The following is a 26,843-nucleotide window of genomic DNA, read 5'->3' on the forward strand; positions in this document are numbered from 1 at the left end:
CACACACACACACACACACACACACACACACACACACACACACAGCAACCTACAAATCAAATGCTTTCTTCAAGCAAAATGATTGAAGTATCAACTTCAACTTATCATAAAGCAACGTTTCAATATCAGCTCCAACATTCTGATACCTGAAATTTTATTTCTGCTCTTTTGATTTCATCCTGAAAAATTACTTTTTCACACATAACATTAATTCATGTATGATACATAGAATAATCAATGCATTATGTTGATTTTACACAAAGTATAACCTACATTGGCATAAGAACATCATAAAATTGTATTTCCTGCTTAGACTTTGCATTAACATCAATACAGCTGATAACTTTCAGAACATAAACAACCTTTTGAATCACAGAAAAATGCAGCTTTCCTGCACCACATAACAGATGATCATAGGACCGTTAGTATTATAATTATCTTCAGAACAAACAGTACTCAGTAGCTATTACTTTCAAACAACAACAACAAACAAAAGTTATCAGGTGTAGATACAAATATATATGGCCCCAAACAAAGTTCTATATTGTTTATAGCATCATTTTACTGTAACATTAACCGTAGAGTTCGAAGTCTTAACCACTATTTTCAAAAGAACACGAGTATATAAAATAAATCATTTTGTTTTATAAACTTTGATTCCATAGAAAGTATGAGCTCTAACAGTATTATACACTATTTTTGGCCACAAAAATCCTTCACTTTTTTGTGCTTTTGCTGTGCCACTCAGCATTTGACACCATGGCAGTGATAAGAAGACAGGCTTTAAACAAAACTTTTGTGATGTTTATTGGTGGTGTGTGTAACTAAATTCTAAACAAAAACATGATATTTGTGACTCCCCTTATTGTAATCTACAGACCTGGCAGACTATATCCTCAAAGTGTGTGTGTGAATTTTTTATGATTATGAACAGAAAGTTGTCGCCTTCAGTGATACACACTGGAAAATACACTGACTATACAAAATCAAAGTGCAATTTAGTAAAACAGAAACAAATATTAACATGGAACAAAACTAGCAGATGTATGTATAAAACATAGCATTAGATTTTTTCTCATAATAAGTCATAATTACATTTTACATTTAAGAACTCATAATGAGTTCATTGCGTGGAGCACATACATTGGAGCATTCATGAAATGAAAATATTCAAGGTTCAACACAAGTACCATGAGCACCATAATGTAATTTTGAGAATAATCACCATGGTAATACTTCTCAAGAGAGCTATTGACTAAGCCCCCCTCCCCCTACACACACACACACACACACACACACACACACACACACACACACACACACACAAAACCCCATAACACGACACAGCCTAAACATGTAAGTTAGCAAAAAATTGCTTTCTGAGAATAATATTTAAGTATTGTCAACACAATAAATCATCAAGTAACTTGAGTTCACAATCTTGCTTAATTTAAGCAGATCACCAATTGAAGAAGCAAGTGTACTCACAGAAGTACAAGTGTCTCAAGTACTCTTCAAATCAAATGTGTGATTTATACTGCACACTATGAAGTTTTAAACATAACATATTCTATCGATGGCTTCCAGCTGATGATCTTTCGCCTGCCGATGTCTGCATTTCAGCACGTGGTCCAACTGAGGTTTTATCAGCTGCCTTGACAGGTGTTGATGTCAAATTAGGGCCATCAAGGACTGGTAGCACTCGAGAACAAGTTGTGCATTTTTCAACAGCTGTCCTGAAAACAATTACATACAAATGTTATTTTAACCACTATTTCAACAAATCAAGTTTTTATGGCTCAGAAAACAAAACTACAAAAAAACTAACTGAATTGGAAAGTGACAGTATGGTTGGCCAGTGCTTCACTTCAATACCAAAATTTCTCTTAGTATTGCTGAAAGACACGGATAAAAAAAAACACTGTTGCAGCTTTTTGAACTGTTAGTTTCTCCCTCAGGGACGTAAGTAAGACGGATAAGTAAGTTGGCAAAGGTTAGAAAGGATGACAAGGAGACGTATCCATGTTAAGAGGGACCTAGCTGATGTCCTAAAATAAAGCATAGAGGTTAGGCTTACAGAAAGTCGTAAACAACATTGGGGAAGGTCTGAATTCCACATGGCAATCCACAACCCATATCTCTGAACATGACATCAATGTAGGTCAATACGTTTCAAACACATAATAGAATCACAACCATTTCAAATCTCCATAAAGTTTATCTACAATGTTGAGTTCTTTGAGAGACTGCACTTTTTGGATCCCAAATTTTGAAAGTCTTCGCAACCAAAACCTGCTTGTATCGAAAAATGTACTTAAAAGTAAACACACATAGAATTGTTTAGTTTACAACTCCTAAGCACCCTGTTCTCCCTCTTTACTTCTCCAGCTACTTGTTAGATAATTAATAATTCATTATCACACTTCATAAACACTGAATTTAAAATGTGTTGAGCATACTAACAGAGACAGGAAGACATTCCCAGAAGCTATGTCACCTGATGAGGTCATGAGAGGTAGAATTCCAGCCAAGATAAGACACTGATCCAAATGAGCCGTGACCTTTCCAAAAGAAACAAATGTCATGGCACTCACTTAAACCTGCATTTAAAGACTGAAAAGTTGTACAGGTCACACCTTTACAAAAGAAAATAAATGCAAGAAAAATCTGAAATATAGGCCCAGTTTATTGACATCAATTTGTAGTACAATTTTGGAGGATATTCTGTGTTTCAACATATGGAAATAATACCTAAAAGAAAAATGACACACAGACAGTACAGATTAAGAAAATATTATTCTCCTGAAACAAGCTATCCCATTATTCCCACAAAGGAATGAGCACTATTTCAGGCTGGTTGCATATATCTAAATTACCAGGAGGCTTTTTGCCTCACGAGCTGCTTGAAACTGTATGCCTATGGTGTGACTGGATTCATCATTTCCTGTCAGAAGCGTCATGGTATGTAGTAATTGACATAATGTGAAACTGAAGTTATATCTGGGGTTCCCCAAAGAAGTATTACAGGCCCTCTACTGTTCTTAATTTACATAATTATGATTCGGAAGCCTATCTGAACACCCCTCTTCGAGTGTTTGCAGATGATGTCATTGTTTACCATCAAGTCATAAGAAGATCAAAATGAATTACAAAATGATTTAGAAAAGGTACCTACATAATACAAAAGGTGGCAACTAACCCTCAGCAATAGTGAGTTTCTCTACATCAGCACTGAAAAAATCCAGTTAAATTTTGGTTACATGACAAATTACACAAAATTAAAAGTTGTAAATTCAAATGAATACTTACACATTACAACTACAAACAACATCAACTGGAACAATAATACAGAAAATGTTGTAGAAATGCTAACCGAAATTGACTTTTTATTGGCAGAACACTTAGAACATGCAATGGAACTACTACAGAGAAGTTATAGGAGTGCAGGTGTCTCAAGAACTCTTCAAATCAAATGTGATTTACACTGCACATTTAAACATGACATATTCTAACAACAGCTTACAGCTGATGATCTTTCACCTGCCGGAATCTGCATTTCAGCTTATAATAGGGAATAATCACAGATGTGATAAGTGAATTGGAGCTGAGAAACATTACAACAAAGTCAGTTTTTGTTGCAGTGACATCTTTTCATAGAATTGCAATCATCAACTTTCTCCTTCGAATGACAAAATCCTAGCTACACAGGAGTAAACAACCATCATGATAAAATTAGAGAAATCCAAGGTCGCAGGGAAAGATTTTGGTTTTCATTTTTCCCGTGTGCTTCTTCAAGAGTGAAGTGGCAGAGAGAAAGTCTGAAAGTGATTCTATGACTCTACCAAACAGTTAAGTGTGAACTGCGGAGTTGCCATGAAGATGTGGATCCTGTAGCAGCATGTAATCTGCTCCTGAGTAATATCTCCTGAACCGCCCCCCCCTCCCCCCACTCCTCCAACTAATGACTATGATGTTTATATTCTACTTTGCGAATGGTGCCTCTTCCTTATGGTGACAGTGATAAATCATGTCTGAAACACTTGTGCATCCTGTTATTATGCTTAAAGAAGTTCTTTTCAACATTTCCTTATTACTGTCCTGTCCTCACCTATTGTCAGTGTTACCTTAATGTCACTTTAAGACTGAAACAGTGTGACAGTTTTCTATGGAATGATGGGAACCATCCAGATAATAGCCTTCCACTGAGCATTAAAAGCTAATTCAGTGGGTACCCCAAAGCTTGGCTACTAACAATTGTTCCTCCTGTTAATCCATTCATCTGCCCATGGCACACACATTGCAGTTCAGAGGCAGTAAAAAAGCCAACACAATTTTTGTTATGCTTTATGTGGTCTGGTGTGTACAGAGTTACTGTTAAGAGGACCAACAAGACCTTAGATTAATACACTAAAGTGCCCTCCTCACCCAACATATCTGGTAATTCGAATACAATTCAGAATTTAGCATTTAACTGATTCATAAATTCTATATATAATTTACAGGCTTCCTGTTTTTGTTTATTCACAGTCTGTTACAGACAATTTACTTTAAAATGTACACTTTCATTGGCAGAAATGTCACAGTTATTAAAATATTCCAGACCATAATACCATAGTGCAATGGAAGCAGAAAGAAAAATTCGTTCAATCATGGTATTATAACACACAATACTTTAGTAAGTTTGAGACAGTTTATTGTTTCAACTCACTACTGAGCTGTGAATATTTTATTACATTTCAAAAACATATAGTCAATAATAAATATGAAAACAAATGTAAAATAAGGAATGTAAGAACAAGAGAATGAAAACATAATAAGAATGAACTGCTTCTGCAAGTTACTGACTGACTGGACCACTACCTTACTAGTTGGACCATTCTGTTATTCTTCTTCATTTCTATGTCCAAAGTGAACTTCATTCGTGTAAGTTCAGTTTCTTTCTCTCTTAACTGGCTCCGTAAATGATATATTGTTTCCTCCAAAGCTTCAAATATTGCCTAGAAAGATAAAAAATCTTTTTCACCACAACCCTGAAAATTTTCTATAAAAAAAGGGATAATGAAGTATTTTGTTCCAAAACAAATACACAGCATAAAAGTTCATTGAGCTCAACACAATACCAAATAATATCCAACAATGCTCACAGTATAAATTGACTGGACACACAAAATTTAATACTTAGTAGACATCACATCACATCCCTTCTGCAAAAGGGCAAATCACGGCAAATAAGTACACTAATAAAATCATTTAAGAAAGAAAAGATAATAATTGGGTGGGAGCAAGGAGGAAAAAAGGTACTGTAGCCAAGATAGCGTAGCTTATGTATTTGTCTTTCGCAATCAAATTTTTATGAACAGCAACCTACTAACTGGGAAACACATGCCATTTCACATTCACTGTTGTGGTCTTCAGTCTAAAGACTGCTCTGATGCAGCTCTCCCTGCTAGCCTACCTTGTGCAAGTCTCTTCATCTTTGCAGGACTACTGTACTACATCCTTTTAAGCCTAATAACTGTATACAAGTGTTGCTCTCCCTCTGCAATTTTTACCCCACCCCCTCCTCCAACGCCAAACTGACAATTCCTTGATGTTTCAGTGTGTGTCCTGTTTCCTATCAACCAATCTCTTCTTTTAGTCAAGTTGTGCCAAAAATTTCTTTTCTTTCCAATTTGATTCAGAACCTCCTCATTAGCTATATGACCCACCCATTCATTCTTCAGCATTCTTCTATAGCACCACATTTCAAAAGCCTCTACTCTTTTCATGTCTGAACAGCTTTTTGTCCACATTTCATTTGCATTTAAGGCTACACTCCACACAGATGCCTTCAGAAAAGTCTTCGTAAGATTGAAACTTGCATGAGACATTAACAATACCTCTCTTCCAGAAATGCTTTCCTTGTTATTGTCAGTCTGCATTTCATATGCTCTCAACTCTGGCCATCAGTTATTTTATTGTCCAAATAGGAAAACTAATCTAACTACTTTTCATTTCTCATTTGCTACTCTAACTCCCTCAGCATCACATCATTTAATTTGATTACACACCATTACCCTTGTATTACTTTTGTTGGCATTCATCTTCTAATCACATTTCAAGACACTATCCACTATATTCCTCCAAACCCTTCGACATCTCTGGCAGAATTACAATCTATCAGCAAAACCTTGAAGTTTTTATTTATTCTCCCTGAACTTATTCCTTTCTAAATTTCTCCTTGGTATTCTTTATCACTTGCTCAAAGTACAAATTAAACAACACCTGGAATAAGCTACAACCCTTCTCAAGTGCACTCCCTTCTCAAGTGCATCTTTCCTCGTTATAACTGCACTTCGCTTTCTATGCAAGTTGTAAATAACCTTCCACTCCCTGTACTTCATCCCTGTTAATTTCTGCATTTTGAAGAGTGTAGTCCAGTCAACTCTATGAAACTCTATGAAGGCTATAAATTTAGATTTTCTTTTCTTTAATTTATTTTCCACAATAAGTCATAGCATTACTATTACATCAAGTGTTCCTAACTTTCTCCTGAACACAGATCTCTGAGATTGGCATCTAGTGGCTTACTCATATTCTTATTTTCTTATTCATTATTAGGGCTGTCTTCAGTATTTCATATCTCATAGCTACCCATTCTTCTACTGAAATACAGCAGAAGAAGAATGATTAGCTTTGAGAGATGGAGTAGTGAAGGCAGCAGAGGATCAAGTAGGTATAAAGACGAGGCCTAGTAAAAATCCTTGGGTAATAGAAGAGATACTGAATTTAATTGATGAAAGGAGAAAATATAAAAATGCAGTAAATGAACCAGGCAAAATGGAATACAAATGTCTCAAAAATGAGATCAAAAGGATGTGCAAAATGGCTAAGCAGGGATGGCTAGAGGACAAATGTATGGATGTAGAGGCATATATCACTAGGGTTAAGACAGATACTGCCTACAGAAAAATTAAAGAGACCTTTGGAGGAAAGAGAACTACCTGTATGAATATCAAGAGCTCATGTGGAAAACCAGTTCTAAGCGAAGAAGGGGAAGCAGAAAGATGGAAGGAGTATATAGAGGGTCTATAAAAGGGCGATGTACTTGAGGGCAATATTACAGAAATGGATGAAGACGTAGGTGAAGATGAAATGGGAGACATCATACGGCGTGAAGAATTTGACAGAGCCCTGACAGACCTAAGTGGAAACAAGGCACCTGGAGCAGACAACATTCCATTAGCACTACTAATAGCCTTGGGAGCAAGATAAATGAGACAGGAGAAATACCCTCAGGCGTCAAGAGGAATATAATAATTCCAATCCCAAATAAAACAGGTGTTGATAGGTGTGAAAATTACCGAACTATCAGCTTAATAAGTCACGGCTACCAAACAGTGACACAAATTCTTTACAGACAAATAGTAAAACTGGTATAAGCCGACCTTGGGTAAGATCAGTTCAAATTCAGTAGAAATATTGGAACACATGAGGCAATACTGACCCTACGACTTATCTTAGAAGCTAGATTAAGGAAAGGTAAACCTATGTTTCTGGCATTTGTAGACTTAGAGAAAGCTTTTGACAATGCTGACTGGAATACTCTCTTTCAAATTCTGAAGGTGGCAGGGGTCAAATAGAGGGAGCGAAAGACTTTTTACAATTTGTACAGAAACCATAAGGCAGTTGTAAGAGTCGAGGGGCATGGAAGGGAAGCAGTGGTTGGGAAGAGAGTGAGACAGGGTTGTAGCCTATCCCTGATGTTATTCAAACAATATATTGAGCAAGCAGTAAAGGAAATGAAAGAAAAATTTGATGACATCGTAATTCTGTAAGAGACAGAAAAGGACCTGAAAGAGCAGTTGAACGGAATGGATAGTGTCTTGAAAGGAGGATTTAAGAAGGACATCAACAAAAGCAAAATGAGGATAATGGAATGTAGTCAAATTAATTCGGGTGATGCTGAGGGAACTAGATTAGGAAATGAGACTGAAAGTAGTAGATGAGTTTTGCTATTTGGAGAGCAAAATAACTGATGTTGGTTGTAGTAGAGAAGATATAAAATGTAGACTGGCAATGGCAAGGAATGCGTTCCTAAAGAAGAGAAATTTTTTTAACATCGAGTATAGACTTAAGTGTCAGGAGGTCTTTTCTAAAAGTATTTGTATGGAGTGTAGCCATGTATGGATTTGAAACATGGACGATAAATAGTTTAGACAAGGGAGAAATAGAAGCTTTTGAAGTATGGTGCTACAGAAGAATGCTGAAGATTAGATGGGTAGATTGCGTATCTAATGAGGAGGTACTGAATAGAATTGGGGAGAGGAGGAATTAGTGGCACAACTTGACCAGAAGAAGGGATCGGTTGGTAGGACATGTTCTAAGGCATCAAGTGATCACCAATTTAGTATTGGAGGGCAGTGTTAAAGGTAATAATCGTAGAGGGAGACCAACCAACAGACGAATACACTAAACAGATTCAGAAGGATGTAGATTGCAATAGTTACTCGGAGATGTAGAAGCTTGCACAGGATAGCTTAGCATGGAGAGCTGCATCACACCAGCCTCTGGACTGAAGAGCACAACAATAGGGCTAGTCCTGTATCACTCCTATCTTTTGAGTTGATAACACTGTACTGACCCAAAAAGAGCCCTGCTCCTTGCTGCAACCACACTTCATTAATTCCCAGTGCATTCATATTGAACTTATCCACTCCCCTTTTTAAACTGCCTAACCTACCTGCCCACAAAGGAATCTGTCACAGAGCGGAAATGTATTACGGGCAAGTGTGACGTTTTCTCAACATCCTCTACAGCCAGCACCAAGCCGAAGTGAGCCAGGCCAACATTCTATGTCATAATCAAAGTGACAAACATGTGGAACACTGACACCGTGGAAAGTAGAACAAACCAGGAAGACACTGCCTCACCTTGTTCAGGCGAGAAGTTTGAGTCATTATCTCAGCAACATAGCTCCGGCAATTTCATTCTATTATTCTAACAGATTAGCTTGATTTCATCAGAGAGAATAAAATCTTCACAATAACTCTTATCAGCCAGCTGCTGTGGTGAAAAGGCAACACGCTAAAGCCCTGGAACGCATTCTTCTGAAGTAGAGGGGTGATGAGGACCAATGACTAGTCCAGAAAAGGAGGACACATTTGTTCATCAGCAGCCAGACATAATGTCAATGTCTCAGACAAGCAGTAATAAATTCTCATGCTTCCAAGCCAAGGTCTTCATCTTTACATGGCAGTACTCTAGTTACGAGTCTCAAACTGTGACTGCTGCTACTGCTCGTCAAGATGACTTCAACCTTCGAAACTGCTATCTGTCTGGTCTGCTGCACTCAGTTACTGTGGGCTGCCGATATCACAAACATTGATGAGAAGACCTGAAGACTTCCACCCCCGACTCATTGAGCCGAACTCATGGTGTTTAGCACACTGCCCATCTGACAGTATTTGGGAGGCAAGCTAAATGCTGCTGCCCAAGACTAGTACCTGTAAGCAATCATCAACATCCCAGCCTTCCTTGTTCGAAAGGATACGCTGTTGCTCATCTCCACACCGTGCAGTGAGAGATAAGCCGAGCACAACCCTCCAATGCTTACCAGAGTACTTGGTAAAAATGCAGTCATCGTCCTGAGCAGCAAAGCCTGTTGTTTGGACCACTCCACTTACCAGGACAACCTGCCACCCGCCCAACATCACGGTTATGCGAATCGGATGTCGCAGGGCAATGTCTGCCAGAGATTGCCGAGACGAAATTAGCACGTCCCAATGCCGGGCGCACTCTGCCGCCGGCCTTAACACCGATACAGAGTCTTCTCTGTGTCACAGTTGTAAACTTTTATGTAATATGTTCTCGTTATGCAAATATTGTATCATTAGCACCCAGCTTGACAATCAGGCTGCTACACCGCACTCCACACTCCGTCGCCCTGATGCAGTAGGGATTTTGAGCCGGGCCACTACAAAAGTGACATCACAAATGTTAACATTGGCTGATGCCTCCGTAGCGTGACCAATCTCTGCAGCATCGTCGTCGTCACTGTCTGGATATATATCTCGACAATTCATTGCGGTGAGAAGGAATTATTCTGTCGGCCTTTCCGATTGTGTTCTGGCTTGCGGCCGTGACAACACACGGGGACTTTTGAATCCCCTCTCAGAGTGTTGTTTCTGAGACTGCAGGAACCTGCAAACTTATCACTTTTTAGAGGAAATAACAGTGAATAGTATGCATAGCTGCCACCCTTGAGAAGAAGCTATCAGTAACCATATTCCAGAAAACTTTGAAAATCAGAAGGCTGTTTCAGACTTTTCCAACACCAAATAAAGATGACATATTTCATTGATCATGCATTTAATTTTATTTTCACACTAAAATTAATCCAAATTATCATTTTCATTTACAAAAACTACTTCAGCCTCAATGTTACTCAAATGCCCAATGAATTTGACGGGGGAATCTGGAGTTGATGATACCCCTGCCACATCCACCTTTACTACTGACTGCTGCCTGCTACATACATTCATTTCTGCCTTCTAGAAAGTGTGTTAATTTTTTGTTCTTGTTGTTGTCACAATCCTTTCATATGATGGCAGCTCACGTAGCCTTCTGACAACTGTTTTTCCCCGAAGTCAGATAATGAATCCTGCTGGGGAACAATATTCCTTTGATCTGTACAGATACAGCGGTGGAACACTGGTTTTGTGTTTCCAATATGTTGACAACATAGGTAGCCCAGTACTAGCTGCGAATAATGTCACATAACACGATTTGAATTCAGTGTAAGTGTGTCTTTAGTCAGCCGTGGTGACAAAATCATTCTTAGACAGGTTTACTGCCTGCTCAGGAAGGCAATCATTACAATCTACAAAACACTGTAGTAGCATATGATTACATTTTGCTAAACAGTACCTTTGATTATTTATTTATTTTTTTAACATCAAATTGTAAAATGTATATTTTCATAATTTTGCAACATCCCGTAACTCTGTAATTAAGGTGAAAATCCATAACAATTATCGACAGTCCATAATGGTTGGCAGTCATGAGTATAGGAATTAATTTGTTGTACCGTCAGTTGTAGGAATGGCAGTGGTGTTATCCACAAAATGGTGGAAAACATGCTGTTATTGTGGGTGAAACTGTCATTGCCTTAACAGAACAAGTAAAAATGTATGAGCAGGAAAATAAAAACCTGCATAAATAAGTTCAAACTTACAAGCTATGGTACAGCAATTGCAATCAGGAGTTGGAAGAATTGTGCTGAGTCCACCCTCCCCACCTCTCTGTCAGTCAGCAGCAAATTTAATATCTTTTTCTGGAAAAACAATGGAGCATGTCACTGTGTTCACTAGATACTAATATCTACCACTGAATTGTGCAATTGGATGACTGAAACATGTTCGCATAGGGTTAATAGGTGAAGCTACAGCATATATAATTTATCATGACGTTCTTAGCAAGGCAGGAACATTCCAGAAGCTGGCTGATGGTTCACACAAGTGCTACCAGAAGCAAAACAGTGAGAGATTTTTTTTCTTTCTTGAGAGAAACAGAGTAATTTAGTGCAGAAGACAAATGAGTATGTGTAATCTTCTTCAGACAGAATCCGTAAGAGTCGTGCACAAACAAACGAGCTGACACAAAGAGCAGAAGCTGATGCAGTTAATCTGAATGAAAGTGAAAAATGGGCTCACTCCGCTGGTGTGTCAAACAGAGTTAGAGTCAGGATGGAGAATCCATCTGACCTGGCTGAATCTACTAGGACCACAACATGTTGGAGAAAATGGATATTGATACAGAAGAGCGTAATGACCTTTGGTCTTCACTTCTGCAGTCAAGTGTTACACAGGTGGACTTTAAGGGTCAGCCACAGAAGCAAGTTGCTAACCAGATTGTTTCGAGTGTGGTCAAATCGGTTATAAGGTGCGAACACACAGGAATAGAAACAAGGAAACATCAGAACAAAAAGTGTCAGTTAAATACAAATGGATATGCATCGTCCATTGGAAGCCATTCCCAGTATAACAGAAGACTGCACACACAAATGCAGAGACTGCTCATTAGCTGCTACAGAGCAAGTAACACAATTTTTAAGTAGACACATGTGTGCATGTTTCAGTCAGAGAGGATCTCTTACACAGGAGGCGACACAGATCTCCGCGATACAGGTTACATGGAGTATGTGAAAATGCTGTGAAGTCATTACGGGCAACAGTGCTCGACTTCAGCAATGGCACTAAGAGTTTTCATGAACCCGTGAACATGGTGCGAAATGTTGTCGGAAGTTATTCTGACATTCTCGGACTAGACTTTGTAACTAAACATCATGTCAAAACAGATCTTTTGCAGTATACAACTGAACACGGTGGAACTTTGTGTCCACTGGGAGCAACAACTGGAAGCAAGGCAATGCCACAAGGTACACCAATCATGAAGGTGTTACCAACTGAACTGCTAACATTTAGTTCCCATGACAAAATACCACCATACACAGGAAAGTTGGTTTGGATTTCTACAGATGCCAACATACCCCAAGAAGTGGTGTGTGTGTGTGTGTGTGTGTGTGTGTGTGTGTGTGTGTGTGTGTGTGGGTGGTGGGGAGGGGTGTTTAGAGCCACTACAAAGAAAAAGGAACATAGAAGTAGGTGAAACACACTGTTTTGTATGCAGAAGCACAGCTTGCACTAGTAATATAAATGGCGAGATCATGATTCCTGTTGACCTAGATGATTTTGGCATGGATGAAGCCAGTCTGTCAAAGGTCTGGATGATGCCAGTTTGGATGTTCTGGATGAAGAAGACACTGATAGGTCACGTGAAGACCAGAGCCACAAGCAAACTATTAATGCATTTGAGTTAAGCAAAAAAAGCGAATCACTGGCAAGGAAGTGATCAACAAGCAATGGAATGTTTTTGTTGCAATCACTTTTAGATTTGTTTAGCACAAATGGTCCTTTCCAGTGATGCCTGTTTCTCAATAGCACCTACCAACAGATAACAACGCTCCAGTCTGTATGAAACCATACCACATTCTCAAGTGTTTACAACTGTTAACGGGATAATTTATCGACCAGCAACTGGCAGAGGGAATAATATAACATAGTGATAGTCCATAGACCACAAATACCATCATCATCCAAAAGAGTCACTGGATGGTAGTAAGTAGTACAGATTCTGTAGCAATTGCAGATACTCGAATGCGAGACCATCCCTGATACACGTCCTATTTTCAGTATTACAGAGACTTTGGACAATCTGGGTCAACACAAATGCTTTTCAGCAATGGACCTAAGAAGCAGTATCACCAGCTAGTAGTAGTTCTGAGCAGACCAAAATCTGCTTTCACGGGTCCATCACATCTTTACCAGTACCAAAGAACGCCATTTGGACTTGAAAACATACTGCCTATGTTCCAGAGACCGTCGGATGGTGCACTTCGCAGATTGATACCGACAATATGTGTGGTGTAGTTACACATAACTGCATTTTTGAGAGACATGGAAGAATACGTCAAGTGTTTGGAAGACATATTTAACAGATTACGAGCAGCACATCTGATGCTTACTGCAGATAGATGTCATTTTGCACAAACAAATCTTAAATACTTGGGTAATGTGATTAGTGCAAAGTGTTAAAGACTGATTCCCGACTACTTTTGGTAGTTCATGATATTTCGCGACATAGCAAACAACCAAATGACTTCCGTCATTTCTAGCCCTATGCAATTATTACAGGAGATTCACGAAACATTTTGCAAAAATTCTACATCTACATCTACATTTATACTCCGCAAGCCACCCAACGGTGTGTGGCGGAGGGCACTTTACGTGCCACTGTAATTATCTCCCTTTCCTGTTCCAGTCGCGTATGGTTCGCGGGAAGAACGACTGTCTGAAAGCCTCTGTGCGCGCTCTAATCTCTCTAATTTTACATTCGTGATCTCCTCGGGAGGTATAAGTAGGGGGAAGCAATATATTCGATACCTCATCCAGAAACGCACCCTCTCGAAACCTGGCGAGCAAGCTACACCGCGATGCAGAGCGCCTCTCTTGCAGAGTCTGCCACTTGAGTTTGTTAAACATCTCCGTAACGCTATCACGGTTACCAAATAACCCTGTGACGAAACGCGCCGCTCTTCTTTCGATCTTCTGTATCTCCTCCGTCAACCCGATCTGGTACGGATCCCACACTGATGAGCAATACTCAAGTATAGGTCGAACGAGTGTTTTGTAAGCCACCTCCTTTGTTGATGGACTACATTTTCTAAGGACTCTCCCAATGAATCTCAACCTGGTACCCGCCTTACCAACAATTAATTTTATATGATCATTCCACTTCAAATCGTTCCGCACGCATACTCCCAGATATTTTACAGAAGTAACTGCTACCAGTGTTTGTTCCGCTATCATATAATCATACAATAATTAGTGAACCACTGATAATAATTAGTGAACCACTGAACCACTGAACCGACTGTTGCCAAAAGGTGTAAAATTTGAATGAGCAACAGACTGTCAACAGCATTCGAGATGTTGAATAAAATACTGACGTCAGACAGCTTAGCCTAGCCTAGCCACACCACAAGCGTTACCAATGATAGGACTGCCATGGTTCCACTAACAGTTTGTGCACTCTAATTTGCTTAGGGCATAAAACAATTCATGCACCTGATTCACCAAGCTGTCAAATATGTCAAGTGGGTAAATAGCAGCAATAATGAATACAAAATGTAAAACAGAATAAGATTGTAAACTTGTATAATAAAATATGGGTTCAAAAGAGACAATTCAAGAATAAGAACAGAACAAAGAAACATAGTGAGCAAGCTTCTCAAATGTTTAAATAACAGAAAATTGTACAATGTGCATTTACTTACATAATACGCATTTTAAGAGATTATTTCAGAAGCAAACTACGAAAAATTCGGGATGAATGTTTTAAAGAAGAGGCAAATGTTAAACAACAGAAATTTGTTATGGACAAATGTAAGCACCAAGCCAAAGCAAACCATGCCAAATCCCTGTCTCACAATCACAATGACAACAGGCAGAATGTCAACATTACAAAAAGCAGAACAAACTCTGATGATATTGCCTCACCTCGCACAGGCAAGGGCTCGAATCCTAAATTCGACAACATGACCTCAACGAGGAGAAAACAACACATCATTCTAACAGAAAAGCTTGATTTCATAAGATGGAGAGTAAAAGTTTCACAAGAACATCTATAAGCCTGCTGATATGGCAGAAAGGCAACAACCTGAAGCCCTGAAATCTACTCTTGTGAAATAGAGGGGTGGTGAATGCCACTGAGATGAGCCTGAAAAAGTAGGCTATGTTCAGTCATTACGTGCCAGAGATAACATTACTACCTCAGAGAAGCACTAATAAATCCTCAGGCTTCCGAGCTGTGGTCTCCATCTTTACATTGTAGTACACTAGCGAAGAGGCCAAATGTGGTGTGCTGCTACTGTTTGACAACATGACTTCCACCTTCAAGACTGCTATCTTTAGTCTGCCATACTTGCATTTGAGGTGCCCATATCGTAACCCCTGTTACCTACAGCTTGCTGAGCCAAATGCATGGTATTGGGCACCTGCCCACTTGTCTCAGTATTCAGGAAGCATCTTAACCTCTGCTGCCACCAACGAATATCTTTAAGCAGCCATCGATATCCCCGGCCATCCTTACTGAAAGGGCTGTGCTGTTGCTTATCTCAACACTGCGCAGAGCTGCTGAGAGATTAACCGAGCACACCACTTCAATGTCTATGAGTGTGCTCTGATAAAAATGCAGTCTCTGTCCTGGGTAGCTACGCCTGTTGTATGGGTTACACTGCTCACAAACTCAGCCTGCCACCCACCCGACTCCATGATTACATGAGCTGGACGCTGTACAGTGACATCCAGCAGCTTTAATGTAACAAATTCTTGTTGCACTAATGTTGTTCCATTAGTACATAGTGCGCCGACTAGCCTGCTTCGCCACACTTCACATTTCATCCCGACACAATAGGAGTCCCAATCCTGGCCACTACAGATCCATTGTTCCAAGGTCCAACCAGTAGAACACCAGTCTTCTTCTTCCTTATGACGATATCCTTCCGAGTAGTCTCCACCTGGAGATAACAAGTGGGGGCTATTTTACCTCTCGAATATTTTATCCAAGAGGATGCAATCATCATGAAGCCATAAAGTAAAGCTGTACACCCTCAGGGAAAATAATGATGACTGTAGTTTCCTCTTGATTCCAGCCCCTTCGCAGCACCAAGACAGTGAGGCCATATTGTCCGATGCTATATGGACAGATCAGTCAACCATCCAGACAGTTACCCGTGCAACTACTGAAAAGGGCACTGCTGCTACTCTTCACAAACTCAGCTTAGTCTGGGCTCTCCACAGATACTCTTCTATTTTGGTTGCACCTACGGTACAGAGATCTGTATTGATCATTCAAGGGTGTGCCATGTCACCTGTTCAGTGTAAATTATCAGAATTTGCACCTTACTTTCATCATCTGTTTTCCTAGATGTGTGTCACTCAACAGAAGCAAAATTCTCAAAGAAAACAGTGAATCAAATCAGTATCTTCTCCAAATAGTATTGCGTATGTGACTCACGTAACTCACGAGTATATTTTTTGCACATTATAAATTGCGGACTACAATAAGGTATATTAGATTTGTGAATGGGAAGACTACACTTTCCCTAAGCCAAACCATTCAGCTGAATGAAAGATAATTTTTGATCTGGTACTAATAACAAGAAAATCTGACAGGCAAAACTCTAATATAATTAATCACAAATAATTTCTATGGCAATTATCATCAAATTTTTTGAAAGAAAATCACACGACCAAATTATACGCATTTCACTCCTTAATTTCAAGATGTTTTTGAAGCTAATGAGCAAAATTTAGAGAGTGTGAGGAGAAACACCAGTCATACAGAGAGATTCACATAGCTATACCTTTATGTAACAATGTCCATACTTACAAACTTAAAATCTGTATGAAAATAGAAAATAAATTTGTTACCCTGGACTCTTCAAGGCTTTCTGTATATGATGGTGGTTCATCAAGACAGAAAAAGTCTTTAACAGCTTGAGCACTACAAAGTTCCTGATGGTTCAATATGGCATTAACAAAGCCCTGCAGTCCTTTTATTCGATCACTGAGGAAAGCAGGATCAAAATTGTCCCCAAACCATCGTTTTCGTGGTAGTTGCAGCTTAACATCAGGGAATTCACTCCGCAACTGTAATTCAATGTCACACCAGTTATACAGCACCAGTAAGCATACAATTTAGTGTAAGAAACATATTTCAAATGATAAGTTTCTTACCTTTGAGTGCAACCGCACAAAGTCTGTGTATCTACGAAACACATACCAGCAATTACCAGAAGCCTTATTTTCAATTCGAAGTTTATAAACCTGTGTAAAACAAATAACTGTGTTGCTAAATGCAAAATACAAAAATTATTTCAGCAATAATGTATATAATTTACAAAATATTTCTATAGTGTTGTATTTTCAAATTACATTTCATGTACTGTTATAAAATATGGTACATTAAATTATGTCCTTACATGTTGTGAGCATTTTCATGACATCACAGGCACGGCCTTCATTGTAACGCATTTTGTTACCAGCTATAAAACCTTATTGCCACATGTAAAAGTTTTTCACCGGTACTCACCTCAGTCTTTGTAAACAAGTGGAACTCAATGCATAATTGGGGGTCTTGTGACATATGTAGCAGAACTTTTCACACAAATGATGATAAGAATTCCTGTGTGCAATAAGCACTGTGCAGATAGGGTCTTTCGTGGTGTTACAGAATTCCTAAATAAGCATTATCTACTGCTTGTTTTGAATAGCACAATGGCAGTTTTAGTGATGTCAGTGTCAATGTGAAAATCAAGAATACACTTATGAGGTAAAAACTGAAAATGGAGCAATCCTTTTATGCCTAAAAAAAAATGTACTTCTGACTCTTTGGCAGTACATAACCACAGTGTGGGAGTACAAATCTGCTCACAAATAGTGTCACAAATGCTGCCACATATGATGTCAGAGTAATGTAAAATCCTGTGTGGCTCAAGGCAGTTACATTTTTTGAGTAATCAACTGTGTGCATTTATTTTAGATCAATTCCGGCTGGCAGTTGATGGTGAACTGCAATTGTGATTTAAACTGGCAATTTATGTAGGCATGATATGCAACCAGCCACTTTTTGAATCTGATACAAGTTTTTGTCATTAACTAGTTTTCAAGCAACTGCAGGTTCATCATCAGATGGGGACATTACAAGAATGTTATTTTTCTGAACCACATGCAGCTACGCTTTAGGTTGTGGTGATTGCATTGCATCTTGGTATTCGTGACAAAGTCATACTGATTGTGTACATTGTTGGCAACTCTCTCTCTCTCTCTCTCTCTCTCTCTCTCTCTCACACACACACACACACAGGGAAAGAAGGTTGGGTGCACTTGGTTTTAAAGTAAACACTTTGTTTATTGTACACTGCAGACTGGTTGCATAAAAGACCAATGACCTCACTGTTTGGTCTCTTCCCCCAAACAATCCAATCCAATCCTGGTTGCATAAAAGCTACATCCACTGTTGAGTTATTGATAGATGTACACTGACCTTAGCCAGATACAAAGGTCAGAAGTTAGTTGAAGGTGAGTTGGGTTGTTGTGGGGGAGAGGAGACCAGAGAACGAGGTCATCAGTCTCATCAGATTAAGGAAGAATGGGGAAGGAAGTTGGCCATGCCCTTTCAAAGGAACCATCCCAGCATTTGCCTGGAGCAATTTAGGGAAATCAAGGAAAACCTCAATCAGGGCAGCCGGACGCAAGATTGAACTGTTGTCCTCCCAAATGTGAGTCCAGTGTGCTAACCACTTTGCCACCTTGCTCGATGTTAGCTGAAGAGTGTACTCTCTATTGTGCATTGAAATACCCCAGTTTCACTGTCTGATACAATTTAATCTTAAGCACTGTTGCCTTGTTCCATTACAGTTTCAATGTCACGTCACACAGTTTGTAGGTAAACTCAAAACAGTCAATCATATTGATGCCACATGTGTTAAAAGGAAATGGCATTGCTACCAACTGTGATTTGTTTTCTCACAAATATTCCACTCTTTTTTTTTTTTTTTTTTTTTTTTTTTTTACAAGTGTCGGGAATAGGTTAAACAACTAAATAGGGAAAACAATACTTAAGTTACGTGCCCATTACCTTAATATCAATGTAGAACAAACAAACAAAATAAACACAGATCAACAAAAAACATTTATACAACACACAAATAATCCAAATAGTTAGTATGCCAATATAATTATGCTTACAGTGAATCGTGCACGTTCCTCCATCACCTCATATCCCACTATAGGTATCTGGATGTCTGATACAGCTTTTGTATTCTCTCTGTTGGGTGAGGAGCAATTTGATGCAGAGTTTATCATTCGTAACCTATCAAAAATGAGCAAATGGACAATGATTGCCTTGTCTTTCCAAATAGACACGTAGAACTAAGCTGGTATCATCTCATACAACTTAGGTCACATAAAAAACAGTACTTTTCTAAATCACAAGAACATCTATCGAACACACAAAATAATTTCAATTTGACAACTTTCATTTACTGAAGGTCTTGCTTTCATTAGTTAACAAACACTCTTTGGTCCCTATGAAATTGTTAGAATGCACATAACCTTATAGATGGCACTACTGACATGTGACATATTACTATTATTTTAAGAATTGCCACCTGATATTTGTAAACAATGGCTTCTCAGAACTGGTGAAGTTTTTGTATAACCAGAAGGTTTTTAAGGATTGTGGAAAAGTGGTAATTTTGTATGGTGGTTTCTTTTTGTTGGTGATTTTTTACATTTTTCACAAAGGTCTGACCCAACAACACTGTCACACATTTATTATTTCACACTTTTAGGAAAGATTGTTTACGACTGATTTGCAAATTTGTCAGGGTCAATCTTCTGTCAGTGACGTGTAACATGACTGAAGAGGATCTGCAATGTAAGAAAACACAGACTGCTACTTACCATAAAAAAGACACATTAAGTTGCAGACAGACACAATTAAAATGCACTTACACAAAGCTTTTGGGCACAGCCTTCACCAGCACAAGAAAAACACACACCATTCATACACACAAGCAAGCACACCTCGTGCACACACAATTGCCAACTTCGCAGCTCAGATTACAATGCATCTGCTCTTTAGTATTCATTGTTGCAACAACTGTCTCATTGTCAAGGTTACCAGTTTAGGCGTGGAAATTTTCAAACAAGTGATTTTTATGTGTCGCTATTGATACAATATATTTCCAACATGAGTGGGCTTCCAAACAACCTGTTCTAAGTAATTCTCAGAGAACACCTTTACTAATGTTTCATAGGAACTTCCATCACATCAGCCACATATAAAACTGTAATTTTCCCAATTGACTGTTGGATGACTAAAATTGTCTCCAATGATGACAGTATGATTGGGGAACTTAGATACTAGTGAAATGAAGTTTTGTCTGAAGTTTCTGGTTACACCTGTAGGTGAGTATGGTGGTCAATAGATGGATCCAGTTTTAAGTTTATGCCAACCCCTAACCTGCCCAGACAATCTTGCACACAGTTTAGATACCTTGACAACTGCAACACATACACCACCCTCATTTATCAGTAGTCTATCCTTTCTATACACACTTAAATATTAAAAATCTTACTGCTTTCAATTTCAGGTTTTAATCAGCTTTCTGTACCTGGTATTATGTGAGCTCCACTGCTTTTTGGGAGAGAGAACAAACTTTGTCACTTTGTTCGGAATGCTTTGGTAGTTATCACTTTGTTCGGAATGCTTTTGTAGCTAATTTCCAGAATTTTAAAACTCTCGCCTGTACGCACATTTATTTGGCTCTCAAACTGACAGTCCCAGATCCCCTAAAGCTATTGTTATTTGAACAGTGTGGAGAGTCGCCTAAACTGAAAAAAAAAACCTCATATGCACCCACACATGGTTAGCTAACTTGACAACAGCTTCTGATGTGTAGTGTGCACCTGACCCACTTAGGAGAACCTACTGTTCTCAACATTACAGCTCAAGTCCAGGAAGTCAGAGCTTAGATTGTCACAGAACCTTCAAAGCCTCTGGTGCAATCCTTCCACTCAACTCACAATCTAAAAGTCAGAATCAGTTCTGGGGACACCACCACAAACTGTGAGCTTTATCGAAACTCCCTGACCAAGGCTCTTGTTCTCATCCTTCTATACCAGTCATGGAATGAGCCAAGCATGATCTCAACCTCTAAGCCAAAATGACAGGCATCATTTGGCACAACATGTGCCACAATCTGCAGTTGGTTGCACCATGTTCCCTCAATGACTTCTGGAATAGTCTTTTCAACATGTAGAACGAGGCCCTCAAGCATACACACTGTGTGCACTGGTGTTTCTTCCCATCCCTTGCTGATATTTCCCTAAGGTGTGTTATTATTCACCACACATTTGGAACACCGATTAACAGCCTCCTCCCTATTTGTGTTTGCATCCTCTTGACATAGGGCACAGCAGATATAGAAAAACAATAAAACACACACCATGAACTACCATATATAATACATTAGAACGTTTATTTCAGATGCATGGTCTGATTAATGATGCTAGTGTTAAAAATGAGGAGGAAAAAAAATTCTTTGTGGACATATGACATGCCTACGATTTTCTGATGAACAGAAAAACACAAACTTATGGGGAAACAGGATAATATTAGTCATGGTTACTGGCCAATTTGAAATGGATTGTGTTTGAAGAGATTATTTTGTAGTATGCTGTGGCACTCTCTAGTGCTGAATGTCAAAGTTTCACATTTGCTTTTGAGTGGTGTTAGCATGTGACACTGTTTGTCAAGCACTTGGCTACAGATTTGTTTTCAGCTTTGAAACTGTCAGTTTGGTGTACTGTAAATGGATGGAGATTTCATTTTTGCTTTGTATTTATTTTGATAAGGAAATTCATTAGTATGCTTTTGCATGTACAATATGCAACAATATGGAACACTACATAAAGTTGAGGAGACGAAATTGCTGGGTGCTTATACAGGCTGCAAAAGTAACTGGTCTACCCATGTTCTTCATCTTTTCAAAATTAGCTCAGCAATACTTTCATTGTAGGTTACTGCTTCAGTGGCAGAAGTAGATACCGTTAAGGCTTCCTATTTTGGCTTCTTATTGTTCATTACTGCTCCATTCTACATTCTTTGGTAACCAATCTCTCACAAAAATAATTTTCACTGCACAAAAAATAGCAGTCACAAAAATGAGTAGTGTCCATCACAGACAAAATAGCAGTCACAAAAATGAGTAGTGTCCATCACAGACATTCCTGCAGGTAGTTGTTTCATAAGATGTGGATCCTTACCACTTCTTCACAGTATATTTTTTTCCTTGCTGATCTTTGTCTGTAACAGCTTCTCTCTCTACAAAAACAGCAAATGTTATGAAACAAACAGAAAACAGCCTACACAGAAGGTCCCAATGTGGTCCAAAATGGAGTTTATTAGCCCAGCATTAAGGTGTTTAATATACTCCCACCATACATCAAATGCCTTCATACATAATCTTTGAGACTCAAACACACTTTCAAAAAGTACCTTATACAGAAATATTTTTATACAATCGATGAACTTCCAAGAAAAATAAAATGTCACCACTAATTTGTTGTTGTTTTTAGAACAAGTTTAGTTTCATTTTGAGCATTATTATAAACAAGTGAAAATTTGGTTTTTCATATTCATGTATTTCTTTATTGTAATTTTTAGCTTCACTTTGTTTCTGGTCTTTATATATCATTCTTCCACAGTGTAACTATTTTCTGTAAATTGAATATATGTCCTTATTCGATATCTTGTTTCTATTGTACCTGTTGTTGCATTTATGTATGTTATATATTTACTACATGTAGTTTGATACGTATGCCAGTACTCTTGCAATTCACTAGCTTACCTGGATCTACAGAATATAAAATAAATAAATAATTGGGCTTTGTTCTAGATATATGGATCTACTGAAGTTTTCCATACTAGTGCCGGAAAAGAGTTGTGGTTTTGTGGTATAGGGAACATTGCCGAGACGAAGTGAAATTTTGACTTCAGCTTTTCGAGTGAGTTGCAGTTTCATGGTACCATAGACTTCATTTGAACTATCAAGTGAAATTGCCAACGTCAATTTTATGGATTTCGTGTTATGTTGGCTTACTGGATTTTTGAATAAGTTTTTGTGTGAGTACATATTTTCTATTAGGAATGTTTTTATTTTGTTTGTTCCCTCCCTATTTCCCATAGCTGTCCCATTCATTTCATGTTCTTCCTCAAATTATTTTGGTTTCTGTAATGGGACTGTTTTCCCATTTGCACCTTGATTGCATGATGTCATTACAGCCATACTGCATAAGGTCAAAATGACGGTGTTCGCCCATCTTGACAACATCACTGATCAAAGGCGATGGCCAATATCAGATACTTCAGTTACTCCATACAAGCACAAAGCATCACAAAACCAAATGACAACCACAAGTTAAGAATGTTGATCTGTAGTTTTGCATATTGGTCCCACGTCTGTTTACGTAAGTCACACATTCTGCCAGTCGCATGGAGCACTGCAAGGTACTGTTTGTCCACAATAAACATGATTCATGCAGTGCCTGAAGGTCATGGCTGGAGACATGCCTTGCTTCCACCCCCGTCCCCCACCCCATGCACTGCTGAGGGAAGAGCTGCAGTGAGGGGAAGGTAGTGTTGACTGCTTGCCACAGTCCTGGTACCGTTACCCTTAACAATGTCCACAGTAATACTTTCCTTCAAGGGCAATGTTACACTGTCAGGACTCTGAGATAAATGAATATCTTTCAACTAGAGTCTATTTTCTCTGCTTCTGGCAGCACCAGTAAAATCATCAAGTTATAAAGCAGACAAACAGGATTCTTGTCTCACCATAAATTAATGGTTCAGTGTGGGTAACAATCTCTAGGTAACTAGACAAGTGTTTCAAGCATGTGAACACCATCATAATTCACCCTGCAGTCTAGGTTCTTGAAGTTATTAGTAACCACAGTGAAGTATACTTACAGAGTACCCAGCTTTTCTACTGAGTGCTGCAGTTGGTAATTGTTAGCCCAATGAATCATGGGAAGTAAACTAAACATGATGAATCATGAACTGGATGCTTGTTCATAATTTCCTGTGCTTTATAGATGATGTTAACCAGTGTTTTGTTTAAGTGGATCTATTAGGTTCCACCCGACAACCACCTCCAAAATTGTGAGATATTCCAAAAATAATCCGAATAATTGTCACAACCAAGATTACAAATTTCACTGTTGCTTGCTTCACTCCCCGGAATGGAAGCCATGCTATTAGGTCCCAACCTAACCACAAGCTAGGAAATTGACATATATTTGGAAAAAAACAGCCAAATATTAATGATAAACAAGATTCTACGATCGAGTAAGTTTCATTGGCTACTGTAATCTATCATCTGACCTGCCACAACAAACAATAACAAACTGCCAACAGCAGCACAGAACACAAGAGCTGGATATACCACTTTAGGCCCTGTGATCCACATGATGATAAAACCAACCACCTGACTTTTGATTTACTCTTCCATTCAAAGCATCCCCAATTTTTAGCCAATCCCCACAATTTAAGAACAGCATTTTATGAAATACACAGTATTAAACACACATTGGTGAAAAAAATATACCACAGAATTTGAAATGGACTCATTAATATGACCTTATAATGAAATCACAGCTGTGTATATTCTGATACATCAGTCAGTCTATGATGTATGAATTATGCAGTTTACCTGACTGGCACACTGCTGTATTAATCAACACCAACATCCGATTGAAGCTTAATGGTTTAACAGAGAACAAAGATAAACAGGCATCCGAGTAGCAAAGGAATTTGGTAAGGTGAAGCTATTCCCCTTGTGCAAGCATTTTATCTGTCAAAAGTATTAATGATTTACTACTTGTACCTGATCACACCATCCAACAAAACTGGCTACTTAAAAGACATTAAAAACAGTGTGATCTCTCAACTTGAAAAACAAACGTCAGGAGCGATTAGCTAACAAATCAATTTAAGCTACATATAATTCACCGAATACAGCACAAGGTAACAGAAATAGCTTAGTCTGAAACTGTTATTACTGGTGTGTTGACGGAATGAAAATAAAATACAATCGCAAACATTGTAACACTAAGCAGCGTTAACAATAATCTATTTGTTTTTAAGTACATATTAATTCAACAAGGTACACATAATAAATCAAACACTTTGTTTCTTCAGAATGTTCTGCACAAATTATGATAGTGGTCCAAACAGATTCTGGAAGGCATGTGACAAACTACCTGCAATCTGGTGAGAATTAGGCCAGTCAGACTGCTACAATTTCTAGTTTAAAAAAGAGATACGAAGCATCTCTTAAAAGTCACTCTTGAGAACCAGATTCCAATAATAAAAACATACTGAGTGCATGTGCATGAAAGTTGTCAAATCAGGTAACATTATTTAGAGTTTTAACTGTCAGCCCAATGCCAAGATTTCCAAAGACAAAACAAGGTCAATTTCACAAACCCCTTCCTGTCCCTACATTGGAGTATGGAAGGAGCAGTGCATCAAACATCTGAAACAACTTAATTAGTATTTATTGCGCATTAGTTACAAAATTTATATAAATTGTTTTAAAAAACGAACCTGAAAGAATCCACAACATGGTTTTCTGTAATGTCGAGCACTGGTGTTTCCGGCGACTGAGGTGAAGATGAAGGTGTTCGTACATCGTTCTCCACACGCGGACCTTTCGTGTCAGAATTATTGCCCATTCTTATTCTACTAATAGCCGATGTCACCTCACTCACACAGGGGCTACTGTCGGCTGCCATAGCGACAAATTTTGTACCATTAGCGTCCGTAACTTTCTTTATCCATAATCATCAGTAAAAAACATGTGTTTCAATTCCATTGTCGCTTGCTGCCAAAAAAGTGACGACAGGAATCAATAACTGGAATACAGCAGAAATTAAAACATGAAAATCTTAAACAATACTTAAATGTAGGACTTACCGACGAGTAACCTACTTGCGTCCAAATTAGCTGCCATGAACTTTCATACTCATATGTCACTTCATGCAAGAATTTCTGCGCCGATCTCTAGGACGAATATCCATGCAAATAGGTAGAAGTGGTAGAGCACTCTACGTTACATGAAACTAGTTACGTCACGAATTAAAGCTGCTAACAATGACATACAATCGACAACAACCCTTTGACGTACGCTACAATCGCTAATAAACATCGGTCACGCGTCAAACAAAGTGCGCAGAAGGGCAGTGATTACATTTTTCAGTGCTGACAACTGCGTGCAGGACGCCTACAATCGAGAATAAATTATTCGAATCTCTGCTAAATTACGTAGAGTACATTTATAAATTACATGCACGTAGGGGCGTCAGACGTTTACTTTGCATACTACTCAAAACTAAATATGCCATTTTCTCCCGGCCCGTTGATCACAAGAACGATAAAATAGAGTAATACATTGGTTACACGCTACGATATCCCTGCTCCAGTATCTGCGCATAGGGCCCGTCCACACGCAACGATCTGTCTGCGCAAATGTCTGCGCACATCACATCTGCGCAGACAGATCGTTGAGTGTGGACAGCAGATTTGCACCAATCTGAGGTGTGTGCAAGCCTGGAAGTTGGAGTTGGAGGTTTGAGCGAAACCTCTCAAATCTGTGGGTTCAAACCACATCT

At 38.7% G+C, this 26,843-nt stretch overlaps 1 protein-coding gene across 2 annotated transcripts; it reads right to left on the reverse strand.

Moving 5' to 3' along the window:
• Positions 1-26,434, reverse strand: LOC126187693 (sorting nexin-16). 2 transcript variants are annotated; one of them, XM_049928935.1, is made up of 7 exons: positions 26,164-26,434; positions 25,780-26,087; positions 19,353-19,476; positions 17,340-17,429; positions 17,034-17,252; positions 4,861-4,997; positions 1-1,736 (listed from the first exon to the last, which is right to left on the reverse strand). In XM_049928935.1, exons 2-7 carry the CDS (start codon positions 25,965-25,967, stop codon positions 1,571-1,573), a joined length of 924 nt encoding a protein of 307 aa, XP_049784892.1. In that variant the 5' UTR covers positions 25,968-26,087; positions 26,164-26,434; the 3' UTR covers positions 1-1,570. The 2 variants fall into 2 exon arrangements, with proteins under 2 accessions (XP_049784892.1, XP_049784891.1); XM_049928934.1 differs by having other exon boundaries at positions 25,780-26,056; positions 26,149-26,432.
• Positions 26,435-26,843: the final 409 nt, after the last annotated feature.

This window comes from Schistocerca cancellata, chromosome 5, assembly GCF_023864275.1.
Source record: "Schistocerca cancellata isolate TAMUIC-IGC-003103 chromosome 5, iqSchCanc2.1, whole genome shotgun sequence".
Taxonomy (NCBI): Eukaryota; Metazoa; Arthropoda; class Insecta; order Orthoptera; family Acrididae; genus Schistocerca; species Schistocerca cancellata.